At 29.9% G+C, this 16084-nt stretch overlaps 2 protein-coding genes across 3 annotated transcripts; one reads left to right on the top strand and one right to left on the bottom strand.

Annotated features, from left to right (window-relative positions):
• The first annotated feature begins 4209 nt into the window (after window positions 1-4209).
• On the top strand, window positions 4210-7547 carry LOC100818758 (uncharacterized). Of its 2 annotated transcripts, XM_006577801.4 has the most exons (7): window positions 4210-4360; window positions 4501-4580; window positions 4698-4843; window positions 4959-5032; window positions 5974-6100; window positions 6204-6464; window positions 7057-7547. In XM_006577801.4, the coding sequence occupies exons 3-7, from the start codon at window positions 4724-4726 to the stop codon at window positions 7315-7317; spliced, it is 843 nt and encodes a 280-aa protein (XP_006577864.1). In that variant the 5' UTR covers window positions 4210-4360; window positions 4501-4580; window positions 4698-4723; the 3' UTR covers window positions 7318-7547.
• A 7841-nt stretch (window positions 7548-15388) lies between these two features.
• LOC121174712 (secreted RxLR effector protein 161-like) lies at window positions 15389-16084 on the bottom strand. The gene has a single exon (XM_041014625.1). The coding sequence runs from the start codon at window positions 16082-16084 to the stop codon at window positions 15389-15391; it is 696 nt and encodes a 231-aa protein (XP_040870559.1).

Genomic DNA, 16084 nt, shown 5'->3' with positions numbered 1-16084 from the left:
GGAGAGAAAAATTACAAATTCTTAAATAATTTAACCCCAAAATATACTCATAATTAGCAGTTATCAATCGGACAACACTTGTCCTTTGGGGGCTCGACAAACTCGTCACCCTCCTACTTGTCAAGGCTACTACCCGAGACATCAGACAATCTTCAACATTATACAACCTCTTTCACTCACAAGCCTTATGTACTGTTTAGGGTCCACAAAATACACGTGACATTCTACATGGCACTTCGAGACACATGTCCACCCTCCATGTCAGCTCTGGCATAGGAGCACGGATGTCAGACCCTTAGCAGTCGGGCTTCCCAATAGATAGGATATCTCTAATGTCTTAATTATTTGAATATATCATAACCACTTTATCTATTGGCAGGTATTCAATTATCTACAAGCTACACATTATCTGTAAGTACTAAATTATCTACTAGCTTTTTATCTCTAAGCTATATATTATCTTTAACTTTATCTATAAGCTACCGGCTATTATCTACAAGCCGATAATTATCTGCAAAAGCTATAACAACCCCTACAAACAAGGACCCGCAGCTCCTTTCCACTCCTATAAATACCAGATTCCATCAAACCCTCAACACATCCCGAGAACACTATGCACACCTGCTTGCCTACCTTCTTATACATTCTTGCTTATTCTCCTAACCTATATACTTACTTGAGCATTATAGTCTTTTATTTTGTAGGTCCCCCCTCTTATCCTCTTAACAAAGGCAACTCTCAAAGTTGACGTGTGATGTTTGGGAGCCCACCTTAGCCATGTCCTCCCTAACATGTGCCAACTCCGGATTTTGGTAAGTACAAATGATAATTTTAAATATTATTATAACAGAGGTAGAAAAGTCATAAAAACCTAGTAGAAGATTGACCTTATGGCTTCTTTAAGAAATCATTATTCGATTTTGTTAGTTGGATGTGCTTCAAGTTAGGTTAGCACTAAAGTGTGGGACATAATGTCATATATATACTCATACTCATATTTTCTTACATGTGGTTTATGGTCCACTCTTTCTTTGACCCTAAAATTTTACTAACCTAAATCCAAAAACCTCAAACTTGATATATATATATATATATATATATGTATGTATGTATATATATATATATATGTATGTATGTATGTATGTATGTAGTTCCCTCCTTAAAAAAATGAACTAAAAGTCTAAAAACCAATACCCTTATTGAAAATATATGTCGTTTGTTTGAAAACAATGTGACAATATGGCTATGGTACATCAAAAATAACAATTGTTTCTTCATGATCAACCCTGATGAATGTACACTTATTTTGGGGGATGTATGAAGTGGAAGAAAAAAAAAGAGAAAAAGTGACAGATTTTTTATACCATGGTGGCAATGGAGATTAAACTTAAAATTTCATGCATATACCTCAACCTCTTGCTACTAGATAAGCCCTAATGGGTTTGAAATATTAAGGAAGGCATTTGGCATCCTTCCAAAACTAATTGGGTCAAGTGCAACTTTGACAGTTCAACTAGGGGATGCCTAGGGGTAATAGGTTTTGGAGGGGCTTTTAGAAATCATTTTGGAGATTTTTTGGGGTGCTTCTCTTTGAGTTTGGGCATTTAAAGTTTTCTTATGCATAAATCATTGAATGATCATAGCCATTGAGATTGCAAAGAAACTCCACTATGAAACAATTAAAAAACTAAATCATCAAACATGTGGATCAACTTCAGCACGATGGGTTGGATTCCTTCAGTTTTACTTAAAAAATATAAATTATTTAAAATACAGATTATTATTATTATTATTAAAAAATACATATAGAATATATTTATAAAAATTTCCTTTAGTTAGTTATAAACGAAAGATAACAAAAAAAATTTGAATTGTTTTTGTTATGTAAATATTTAATATATCTCCATATGATCAAATTGTTATTATAGGAAGTAACTTATCATTTTTTTATTAAAAGAAATTAGATTGATTCTAATAAATGATATTTTTTATACCTTTTTACTTGTCAAATTTCTAGTGGTTGTGTGTAAGGGTGAAGTGTTAGTTCATGTTCACCCAAGAATATCTCTCATTTATAACGTGGAACATCACATTAATTACTCTTTTATTAATTATGTCTTTATTTGTTTTCAAATATTTAATTATTTTACACATTATTTATTGTGAAGTGAGAAGAAAAAGGGATTAAAAATGAACCACATGACTATTTCATTAAAATAAAAATTATTTTTATTTTTATTTTTATATAATAGCTCTAAACGACTCATAAAAAGAAAACCCAGGAAAAAAATATAAAGACTTAAAATGAGTTAAATATTTATATGAGCTAAAATTGTTTTCCTATATATTGAAAGACAAAAAATATAGATAGAACAATTACATGGGAGTTGATCCACATATTTGAGGATATCTAATTTTTTTTTTCTGCATATTTTATATTTACCTAATTTAAATTTATAAACTCATGTGATTATACTAAAATAACCCGTCTATATTATCAACAGTTCCGCACGGAAGGACATTTTTGTAACTGAGTTGCAAAAGAATTTTAAAATTTTAAATATTCCGGAAATAAGTGCTACAAACAGCCGGTTGGAGGAGTTTGCTATCTAACGGACAACTTTATCGTTAGACTGGATACCGTTGCATTCCCACAATCACCTATATTACATTGAGAGACGAAAATGCCCTCTCCGCTAGTGGTTACGCTTCCCTTCTTCGGTTCGGTATGATCCCAATATTATTTATTTTAGTATCGACTGTAATTTTTTTTCTAAACAAGAAAAAGAAAAGCTGAAAAATCAAAGCTTGTAGGAGCATGTGAGGAGGGGATTTTCATCTTTGAGAGCACCAAGTCGATAATTATGAATCACAACGTTGATGAGGGATGACCATTTGCCACACGTGAAGCCTTTTCGTGTTTTTTGCTTGTGTCCCACGAATGGTTTTTGATTCACTGAAACATAATAAAGAGAATTGAAGCTCAATCTCACAATTCTGGAAAAAGGTCACTTGATTGAATGGATCCCCTCTCCATTCCTAAGCCACGTATTAGTTGGCTGGGCTTGACTTTTTGCACATGAACATCACAAGATATCTGATCCCATGGAATGTGTATTGCTTGTTTGTAGAACCCACTAGTTTAGTAGCACAGTTGCCATTTGCCCACAAGCCTAAGAGCATCCACATTTTTGTTTCGTGCCAAAGAGGAATACCATTCACACATATTCCTTCTTAAATTTCAATTCACAGTTAATGTTCCCGGAAAAGGTAGCTACAGTTTTTTACAAATAAAATTAATATCCAGTATACAAATAAGTAAATTCCACTTCCAACTTTTATATAGAAAATAAAATCATGTGTATGAAATATAATAATTTCTTGATAAATAAAAATCTACAAATGTAAACATGATTTTCCTTTTACATCAACTAAGGTTGCGTTTAATTCATTAAAATTGTGATACTAGATCGAACAAAAATAAGATAAAAATATAAGTTAAAAGATAATTATTTTATCTTGTACATAATGTGAAGAATGATAGATAACACAAGTAAAATAATATAAAATTTACTAAAATACATGATATTAATTATCTTAATACAATTGACATCAAATTTAATGAGTTTACCTAAATAAAAAAAGAGAAAAATTAGAATAAAAAAATATGGTATTTTTTTAAAAAATAATTGGGTTGGTTAGTTATTACTTTTTTGGTTATTAATGTGATATAAATAAGGATTTTAATACTTTGTATTTGTTGTTCCATAAATTTCTAATTTAAAAAAATAGAGATTTTATTTTATTCTCATTTGTTTGATTTGTGTATTCCTAATCTTTTTCAAATCAAACATAAAATCAAAATATTTATTTTATCCCATACCATAATTTTAATGAATGAATTTGATCATAAAATAAAATTTTGGGTAGCAGTTGGCTTATGTGGCTAATCTTTGACTAAAGTTAGTTGAAGAAAGAAAAAAAGTTAAAGAAAATCAATCGAGTTCATCATCATCATCATCACAAAGGGGGTGGGTTCGAGTAAGAAGGGAAAAAAACGGGACAACATTGGGCTTTGGGTTGAGGGGGCCAAAGAAGTAATTTCGATGTGCTCCCTTGTAACAACCGACATGTGGCGGTACATCGGGGGCACATGCTTTACCGTCCCTAATTACAAAAATACAAATACTCAAAGGCGGTTTGAGATTCAAAATATATATAGAGAGAGAGAGAGAGAGAGAATAGTAATTAAAAAGAAAGAAAGATAACGGGAAGGGTTATACTTACAAGAAAGACGTGGTGCGTGTGCGTGGTTGGCGTTTGCTTTGTTTTGAAACAGAAGAAGAGTAGCTTCTACTTTGTACTACTCTACACTCCACTCTCTCTTCTTCTACTGCTAAACCCCATTATTACATTTTTTTTTTCTTGTCCTTATATATATAAATAAATAAAATTAACTTTCTCATGTGTTGTTCTCTCTACCATTGAGCAATCAAAAAGAATCTTGGGAGATCAGGGAGGTCATCGTCGTCATTTCTGCGCTCAAGATTAACATAACGACCTCGCGCACCCAGGAACAGGCACGGTCCCCCCCCCTTTCCATTTTTTTTTTTGTTTTTAATTGAAAGAGGGACGAGGCGAAAGTGAAGAATGAAGAGGAATGAGAAATAGCTAATAAGTGTTAATTGGTTGAGCAGGGTATTGTGTTGTGTAGCTGAAGGACATGGAGAGAAGCAATCCGGTGAGGAAGCCACACACTTCAACTGCAGATCTGCTTACGTGGCCTGAAACTCCCATTTCTGATTCCCCAGCTCCTCCTTCCTCCGCCGTTCGTTCTCACCAGGTACAGTCCTCTGTTTCTGTTTTTCTTTTGTTTCTTCTTTGGGTAATTTTTATTTTTCATTTATCTGTGGTTTGTTTTTTTTTTTTTTTTTTTGGCTGATATTGTGGAATTTCAGCCGTCGGATGGGATCAGGAAGGTGGTGTTTGGTGGTCAGGTCACCGATGAAGAGGTCGAGAGCTTAAATAAAAGGTGAGATCTACTCTATTCTCTCTCGTTGTTTCCTCTAAATTCAACTTTTTATGATGTTTTCGTTATTCAAACTTTGAAACATTTAGCCTTTGAAATTTGAAAAGAAGCTTGTTCCCTTTTCTGCCCCAAAATATCTGGCACAATTTTTTTATTTTTATTTTTTTGCTCTGGTTGTTTGTGCCATTGATCTGTAATCAGTATTCTGATTATATTTTCTGGTCACAGTCTTTCACTGGCAATTTGAGCACATTATCGTGCTTATCTTATTTATTCAGCCCCTTAATATAAGTAAATGTTTGAAAAGGGTCGAACGAGATTGGCAGAGTTTGTTGGATTTGGATAATCGGATCTATTAATTAAACCTTTCTTCGTTTTAGAAAATAAAGTGGTGAATTGAGATATTTTGGTTGAGCTTTGGATACACATCGTTCTTGCCACTAGAGTAGGGAAGTCACATTTACAACATCAGGCTGGTTAAAAATAGTGATGTGAAATTAAATTCAGAATATCTTCGTTCTCCTTCTTTTCCCTGCAAAACCGACAACTTTAGCACTCATTCTTATTCTGTGCATGCATACTACAATTTCTCTTTGAGCTATCAACATCACCTTTTTGTGGAAATGAGTCATATCACATTCACTGCAAGTCCCAACTATCTATTGTCTCAGAATGGAGAAACACCATTAAATCATCTATCCTTTGCCTCCCTTTCCCTGTCTCCCAATCTTGGAGCTTGTAAAGAAAGATATTAAAGAGAAAACATTGGTTTCCTTTTCTTATACGTATTTTTTAGTTTCTTGTTCCTACTTTATTATGTGATTCTAGACTTGAGTGAAATGAATTCAAGCTCAACTCTTGAATCATATTATGAATACTAGATCATTTTTGCTCTGTCTATATATTCTATGGCATCTGAAATTATGTAGTTGTGTAATTTCCAGAAAGCCTTGTTCGGATTATAAGATGAAGGAGATAACTGGTAGTGGAATATTTGTAGCCAATGGAGAAGATGACGCCTCAGAAGCTGGCAGTGACAACCCAAATAAGACTGGAGTGCGTATGTATCAGGTATTTATATAAGAACAAAGATGCTTTTACCTATTGTATTGATCATAGATTTGCAGTGGATTTCAGCTAAATTTGATTTTTGTTGTTCACTGTTGAATTGAAGCAAGCGATTTCTGGAATCAGCCATATCTCCTTTGGCGAGGAGGAGAGTGTTTCTCCAAAAAAGCCCACTACTTTGCCTGAGGTGGCCAAGCAGCGTGAGCTAAGTGGAACTTTGGAAAGTGAAGACTCTATATTGAAAAAGCAACTCTCTGATGCGAAGTGCAAGGAGCTTAGTGGTCATGACATATTTGCTCCACCACCAGAAATCAAACCCAGGCCAATAACTCCTCGCATACTGGAGTTGAAAGGGAGCATAGACATTGTATGCACCACTATTAGTTGCTAACCTGAATTATTTGGGTGAATACTTTTCATATTTTGATCTCTCCCCCGTACATTTAGAATTTGGATACTTCAATAACATCTATGGGCAAACAGAGTGCATATAGGATTTTGTTTGCCAACTTAAGTTGGCGTGAGTGGTAAGGGCTCTTACCCCTTAAGCAAGAGACGGGGTTCCATCCCCACCTCCTCTTGCGGATGAAGCAAATCTAGTTGCGGGAGTCTACCGTTTGCCTTCAGTATCCCAGAGCAAATTAGGTACTATGCTCAGTGGGGGACACTCATTGTGAAAGGCAAAAAAACATGTAGGACTTTGTCTGGACAAACATGTCACCACCAGTGCAATGATTTTACCAAGGAGGAAAACTTAAATTATTGCATTAAAGAATGAATATATCATATTGTGGACATAATTTGGAAATCTTAACATGAGAGTATAAATCATATTGTGCAGGGGAATTATAAAGCTGAAGTTCTTCATGCATAATGCATATGGTGATGATTTGTGTAACATTTATCAATCTTTGTGCATTTTAAATAAGTGGCTTGTGTTGTGATCTTGGTTTTTACAGGCTGACGGAGATCAAGGCGATACCAACTCTGCTGGGAAGACAGCAAAGAAGATCTATGACAAGAAATTTGCAGAACTTTCAGGGAATGACATATTCAAAGGGGATGCACCGCCTTCATCTGCTGAGAAATCATTGAGCGGGGCCAAACTACGAGAGATGAGTGGCAGTAACATCTTTGCTGATGGGAAGGTAGAAGCTAGAGACTACCTAGGTGGTGTACGGAAGCCACCCGGTGGCGAGAGCAGCATTGCCTTGGTATAATTTATTAGGGTCTAACTTATCTTCATACTGTCTTGTTTTGTTTTAATTAATTTTTAGTGGGGATGTGTTATTATATTATTTGACCTTGTATTCTGGGTTTTGGGAATTGGTGTTTTAGGTTTCTTGATGTCTTTTGACCAAAAAGGACCATCTGCTAATTGGTTGTATGTCCATAATCCTGTGTTTTCCTGTGTTTGCTTTTAATGAAGTGATTTGAACTGTTTACTTGATCCCGTGTTTCAATAGTCGCTTTATAGTCTACATTGACTTGCATTCAGAAGTGTGAATGCCTGATTTTGTAAGTACGTTATTTTCCTTTTTTGGATGGATACATTTGGCTGGTATACAGGATTCTCCACTTACTCAAATGGGAATGAGGGAATGGAAAAAATACACTCGTATACCAGCCATATAACTTTGCTTTGAAGGGAAAGCCTAAATGCCACGATCTCGTCAATTCACGCCTGTGGCAGGCATTGTAAAAAGCAAGAATATCTTTCGTGTGATATTTGTTTTTTCCATTGAATTTTAATGAATAAAAATATTTGCAAATTAAAACAGAAATAAATAAAAATATTTGCAATTATTAATAAAAGGAAAACGTTAGTTAAAAATGACTGAATAAAAAGGAGTATTGTTTACGAGTTTCTGTTCATGTTTTATATGACAGTTACTATTTAGTCTCCCTTATTATTAAAACACTTCCTTTTTTTTAATATTCTTTTCCCTCTCTAAAATACCCTAGCATTGATCGATATCCACCCTTTTGTCAAAAAAAAAAAAGAAGAAAAAACAAAAGAAACATTAATCGATATCCTTTGTTTAGTGAGTCCCATGAAATCTGCTCTTCTCGTTCTCGTTCAATAAATTTCCCTCCCTTTCATGAACATTCCCACTACCTGATTTGCAATCCTTTCACCTACTCACGGAAGCATCATAGAGATACATAGTACACTTATATTTAAGTCCAAGCTCACCAATCACTCACTAGCTTACAATCATGAATTTCTAAATAGCAAAATCTCTTTCATAACCCCCCCCCCCCCCAAATAAAGAAATAATACCTACCTTAGCTGTGTATGCTCTCATCTAACTACTATTCTCGTAATAATTAAAAGGCTTTATATATGTTTTAGTGAAAACGAGTTTATTTTTTCAAGATTTTCATCTATCTAAAATAAAAAAATGAAAATCATTCTTTTTTATAACATACATTACTTTTTATTATTACTATTATGTGACACTTTCATGTGTTAGTGAAAAGTCAAATAACCATCTCAAGTGATATCTACTAATGTGATATAATGTTAACACGTGACCCCTCAATTTTTTTTTCTTTTCAAATCTCAAAAATAAATATTATTTATTTATCTTAAAATTAGTGACCAAAATTAGTGATTTTTAAATTTTGTAAAGATGAAAATAAAAAAATCTATTTTACAGAAAATAAAGCAAAAAATTCATTTATTTGATAAGGATTAAAAATAGTGATTTTAAACTTTATTGGCATTAAATATATATTTAAGTTTAGTCAAAATCATAATCTTGTTATATAAGTTGGAAGTGCAACAACAAAGACTATAACCCCGATACACTTCACGTTCCCCTCATTAAGCTTCCTCGTGCTCTTTGTCATGAACGGCTAGGACGCAACAGGGTTCGTAAGCCGTTAGATCAAGGCTTAATGTTGTCAATGTCGCAGGTGCATAAAGAAAACCGATAGCTGCAATATAGGGCTTCAGTTCCAATGTCTACACATGTGAAAATGGGTCAAGGCACAGTTCATAATTTCATATGCAATCCAAGAATGTGCATCCAGGCCCAAATGAGAAAAATAAAAATTCAAACCTATACGTCAAGATAACGAACGGATATAACAGGATAATTTTTTTTAATAGGATAGTTAAGGAGGACTTAGGGTCAGTTTATTTAAATTTATTTGTCAAAAAAATTATCTGTTTTAATAAAACAAGTATTTTTTTAATGTGTTTGATTAAACTGTTTCAGTTTAATTTTTTTTAGTTATTTTAATAAACAAATCTTATTTACTTATTAAATAAATTTCTTTTTAAGCTCTTATTTTAAAAATAATTATTTTAAATTTAAACAAATTAACCCTTAATGTCTGTGTGAAAAGCAATACGAGAGATATCCCACCCTCCTGGCATTACAAAACCCAAATAAAATTGGAGCAATATAAAAAATCTGAAAAGGAACAGCCAACGTTAAATCATAATTTATGACATTCTCTTTGTTTTGTAACTGAGGTACACAGTTTACTTTTAAAGGGTGTATCAATATTATTAAAAAAAATTTAAATATATTTTTATTTTTGTAATATACTGTTTTTTTGGTTTTCGTCCTTATAAAACTATTTCCTTTCAAAATGGTTCTTGTAAATTTTTTTTTTTTTGGATTCGATCTTTGTAATTTTGTGTTAGTTCTTGTTTTATATATATATCGTTGTCGATGTTTGATGATAATTATTATGCAAGAACAAACTGCTTGGCCCTGACGCAGGCGGTGGAGAAGCCATTGTTGTTGGGTGGAGCCGTGGAGGTGCCATAGACCAAATTGGGATCATCATGTACAAAGGAGAATTTCAGCAAGGGTTGCAAAAATCAGAAGCCAAGATTGAAGGGGTTTCAGGAATTTTGGGTGGTGTAATATTGGACACGGATTCGGAATAGTTAACATTGTCATCATCTTCAATGTCTTGTTTTCTGAACCGTTAATATTGGACACAGATTTGATTTTGTGGTGGCATAGGGTCATCAAGATTTACACAGTAGAAGGACGCAGTTTTTTTATCCCTACAATTTCATATTGCACTTTTCAGATAGGGGAAATTTTAATTTATGAGGGAGTTGGTCATAGGAGGAGAAGGGTGTTGGTGTACAGGAGAGTGAGCAGCTTCAAATTAAACAATGGAGAACCACGAAAGAGAAAATAAGGTTTTGGGAATCTGAATTTTGAAAAATAAATAATAAAACAGGAATGGTATTTTTGTCAAATAGAAAATAAATTAAAATTATATGGTTACCCTTTAATTTATGTTGGTGTAAATAAAACACGAATTATATTTGTCCAAACAAAAAAAGGTATTGAGTGTTAAATAGACCTTCTAATTTTTAGTAGATTTATGTTAGTAAATTCATATATATATATATATATATATATTTTCATCCTTATAATAAATACATAATTTATTTTTAGTCCTTATTAAATATTTTTTAAGGAGTAATTCAAGTTGAAGAAAATATTATAGAGAAAAAATTGAAAAATATAAGTAGTTGCGATTAATGCATGAAAATATATAGATGATTAAGAAGGTTACAACAAAGAGTGAGATCTCCTTCAAGTCATATGTTCTAATTTATAACATATAAATAGATATTTTAAAATCAATAACATTTGATTTTTTTTAACAGCTACTTTAGAAGTTATATTTAAAGATAAAACTACTTTAAAAGTTATATATTCTTCCAAATCAATAGGATTTGTTTTTTTTAGGAGGATTTGCAAGAACTACTTTTTTTAAATACTTATATTTAAAATATAACTTATCAATTGTTATCCTTAACAAGTGCTTTTAAAATACTGGTTTAAAAATATTTAATAGATTCTATTAATTAAATAATCTCAATTACTTTAAAACCAAATATATTATACTTTTAATACGATGAACATTATTTTTATTAAATATGTTCATTGACTCTAATTTAAATATTCTTAAACCAGTATTCATATAGTTATTTTTTTTATCCTTGTCATCTAATAAAAAACTAATAGGTATGAAATTTTTTAACTTTTATAATAATTACTTTAAAATCATATTTAGAATGATTTTAATTGGTTAATAATATACAAATATTTATACGGATAGTACATGAAAACTCATGTTCATATATTATTAATTAATATCTTAAGAGAACTCATCTATAATTTTTATTGACAAAAGATTAAATAAGCCTAATTTATCATTAAATTAAAAATTTATTATCATCATAGTATGATATATTTTTTTGATCACTATGACACTAGTGTAAAATATCAACTTTCTTGATGCATATATGTTTGAAGAATACACTAATCATCTGCGCTAGATTTTTTTTTTTCTTCCAATTATGTTTTATTTCATCTACAAATCACAAACACGAGACCTTCATCCCATTCAAGTACCACTTGACCCTAATGACATGCTAGTTCGTAGTATAATATATTAAGTTGGTGGAGTATTTTTTTTCCAACATACGTAGTTTAAAAGCTTAAATTGAAAATAAAAATGAAAAATCAATAAACTAAAAATGAAAAAATGAAAAAATTGGAATATGATTTTGAAAGCTAATATCCTTCAAGATGAATGTTAATTAGCGACACTCTCTTTTGAGAGAGAAGCTTTTTCATGTCTTGAAATCATGATTTTTGATAAACACATTTTTTAATTACCAATTAAATAATTGAATAAGACTAACTTGATTTTTTTACTATAGTAAACAAATTAACTTGAAAAAGTTGGATTTCCAACTTTTCCATGAGAGTTTTTTTTAAAGCCTAGCTAAAAAAATTCCCCAAAAAACATTTTTTAGAATGTTATTTTAAAATAGATATCAAATTAAATATGAGAAATCAAGATAATCTAAATTTCTCACTCTAAGATTTCCAAAAAACGAAAATCAACTTATTCCCTTCTAAACATTTCTTAACATTCTCTTTCTATTACTTTCTCTATTATTAACTAAAATTTATTAGAAATTATCAATTTTTATATGTTTTACTTTTAAATCAGAAAAGAGAATCATTAAATAAGAAGTGTGAAATTCATCAAAATTGATAAATTTTAACAAATTTTAATTAGTCATAAAAGAGAGTGTTAGAAAGAAAATGCTACCAACATTTCTTTACATGTTAATTTAATTCAAACTTATTTACACATGAATACTAGATAGTACCAGTGTGATGCACGGGTAAGTTTGGAATCATTTTTTTTAATTTATATACAAAATTACATTAGCAATTTTATTAATTTTTATATTATTAAAAAATCTAAAATAAATTCAAATGTGCATAATATATAACTTATTTATTAATAAGAAATAATAGAAGATAATTGAATGTGATTAGTTTTCAATATAGCTCTAAAATTAATTTTGATAATATTACCCTCTTAATGTCAAAGAAAATTGCATAGATAAATAAAACTACATAACAAAACCTAAATGAAAATAATAATAAAATTATTTTTATAAAAATAACTCATAAATTATTCTATTGTGTTCATTTTTATGGAGATCATTAATTTAATATCCTATAAAAAATATTGAAAATAAAATTAAATGGATTAATTGGAAAAAATGTAAATTTATTTAAATGATTGAAAGTTAGGATAATATCATATTCACGTTAATTTATGAGATATAATAAAAATATAAAAATTACGTAAGAAAATATTTAAACAAAATGTTTACACATAATAGTAAGAGTTTAACTGTTATGCATTTTTAGTATAAAATTTTTGCATTATCAATCAATCACAAATTATGGTATGGTATGAATAATTTTTAAGGTGGTTAAAATAGAATTCAAATATTATTAATGATTTGTTAATTTGTGATTGATTGATAATAAAAAATTATATAATAATAATAATAATAATAATAATAATAATAATAATAATAATAATAATAATAAACTTTTCTAAAGGGAGAACATGTTATGAGACCTTAGTGCCCGATGGTTATTTACTATCATACATTTAGTTTTAAAAATGAATGCATTTCATAAAGCAAGTGATGACAATAATCAATGAGTATGGTACTATATATAGTATCTGTCCCCATAGTTAAAAAAAAATCATTCATACTCATATTTATAACATGCAGATAATAACTTTAATCCTCAGGTCATTTCTCATTGAGTACTATAGTGATTTAATTTTTTTTATTTAAGTGTATAAATCAAATTGATTCCTATTATTATGAATAAAATAAATAATTAATTCTTAATATTAAAAGTTGATTTAATTACTTATTCTTAATAGAATATGTTTATACTATGAACTTGCAATAATTTTTTAAATATATATATCAGTCATAATTATCATATAAATATATATCTTTTATCAATATATATCAGCCATAATTATCATTTAAATATATATTCTCTTTGAGTAAGAGTTATTACGTTTTGAAATTAAATTTCATAAATCGAGAAATTAAGGCAGAAAAACCACAATTACCAAAATTAATTTTACCAACAATAATTGTTATAATTTAAATTTAAATTCTATAAAAATAATTTTTTTGAAGAAATAATTAATTAATTGTTCAATGGTTGTTAAATGGTAGTAAAATGCTACTCATTATCATGCAATAATTAATTTCATGAATAAATTTGCATTTATTTAGCTAATAAATTATTGTGTGTTATTGTTCTCTATAATTGAGTTCATGGATATTTGTAAATAAAATATTTTCATGATAAATTATTACAATTAAAAATGGTCAACTTTTTATTAATCATTCATTTGAAATTTAAAATTTAAAATTATTATTCTCTTTAACTTATCTTTTTTATATATTTTCTTGTGTTTCTTTGTTATTATTTTTAAATTTTAAGTGTAAGTCACTAATATTTTATAATTTTTACTATATTGGGGTATCTATAAGTTACTATATCTATAATTTTTTTAACTATAAGAAATTTATATAATGTGTGAGTATTTATGTGAAACTTGTTCCATCCATTTGGAATACATAGGGTGAAGCAAATTTAGCCCTGCAGTGAAACTTATTCTATTTCCCTTTTCCACTTCTATCTCCCATGTATGACTTACTATGAAGTTTTAACACATGATCCACAACTATAAAAAAAAAAAAAATATATGATCCACAAAATTAAACCCATGCTGAATCTCCATCATTATTCTTTTATATAATTAGGTGTTGACCATCAATTATAAACACCTCTCTAGCTAATTTGCCATTCACAATTGTAAAACCTTCTGTTATGTTTTTTTGCTAACCTCTGAATTATCAATTAAAAATAGAAATTCAGCAGAGATATCTAATTTCTTCTTTTAGTTTCTTGACCAATGCTCCAAAGACATGGGTTAACATTCATGCATTAATTATTTTTTAATTTAATATAACATTTTTTGGAGCATAACTTAATTATATTAAATTATTATAATTTCATCTTTTCTTTTCTTCTCAGCAATGCAATTTCATTATGTATCTACATACTATGCATCTTTTATAAACATATAATTTCATTACTTTCCTCCTTTCTGATTTTGTTATTAATCATAATTTGTTTCGTCCATTGTCTCTTCACATTTTTTATTAAATTGACTTTTTTTTTTCTTCCTTTAGGTTTTGATTTATGTTTTCTTCAATTCGTTTTTTGAGGATATGTAAAAGTTCATATATCATAACTAAAACTCTTATTTTGTGTGAAATCAACACTTCAATCGGGGGGGGGGGGGGGGGAATCCCAACCTTTCTACTTCTAGAAATAATGACATTAATAAAAAAATGTTTTAATTATAAATTTTATTACGTTTTAATATTTAACCAAAACAAATTGATTATTAATTAGTTCTGTTCAACGACAATTTGATGAAAAAAATCGTAAATTTAAATTGATGATTATATAATTTTTTTTCTTCTATTAACAAACTTTATAGTTAAACATTGAGTCCCAAAATCATCATGAGCATAATTGACTTTTGAATCAGTTCATAACTATTAAAATTTCATGTTTGTTACAACTATTAAAATCACCCATGTATAAATACAATTAATTTTGTAGAAATTCACACACTCAAGCAGGATGATTCACACTCTGATTTATGAGGAAGAATAGATGAATATTATTCAATATTGTCCACACCAAAAATACAAGGATGAAAGTTACTTATATATAACAAGCAACTTCCACACTTAACAACTTTTACTTCAAAAAGTGGTTGGGGTAACTAACTCAATCTAATAAGTTAACTAACTTTTCCTTTTCAACTAACTACTACATTCTCTTAATCTGAATTACATTTCTAACACCCCTTTTTAATTCATATTACATTTATGTTCACTAGATTTAGCATCTCTCTCAAGTCTCTATATCTTTCTCCTTTCAATGCCTTGGTGGATATATCTGCCACCTGCAACTCAGTTTTACAATATTCCAATACTAATTTGTCATTGTTGACTTGATCTCTAAGGAAATGAAACCGAGTCTTAATGTGCTTACTTCTCCCATTTGCTGTTGGGTGTTTGGCTAAGTCTATTACAAACTTATTATCCACCAACAGTTTCACAACTCCAACTTGCTTCAATTGCAGCTCCTGCATCAAAGTGTCAAGCCACACAACTTGACAAGCACTCATGGAAGCTGCTACATACTCAACTTCACAAGGGGACAAAGCTACCACGACTTCTTTCTTTGAACACCATGAGACTGGTGCTCCTCCACTCAAGAACACATAAACAACAGTTCTTTTCCTATTACTTTTATCGCCACACCAATCTGAATTTGAATAGCCAAGTAACTCTATTTCAGATTCTCCACCTCCTTTAGGAAATAGAATTCCATAATCTACAGTACCCTTGATGTACCTCATGATTCTTTTGGCTGCTAAGAGATGTCTCCTCATTGGTGCCTTCATAAATATGCTAATGTAGCCAACACTGAAACTCAAATCTTGTCTAGTGTTGCACATGTATCTGAGAGAGCCTATTATTTGTCTGAAATAAGTAGGATTGGCCAT

This window comes from Glycine max, chromosome 4 (assembly GCF_000004515.6).
Source record: "Glycine max cultivar Williams 82 chromosome 4, Glycine_max_v4.0, whole genome shotgun sequence".
Taxonomy (NCBI): Eukaryota; Viridiplantae; Streptophyta; class Magnoliopsida; order Fabales; family Fabaceae; genus Glycine; species Glycine max.
This window is presented reverse-complemented; position numbering and strand designations above follow the sequence as displayed.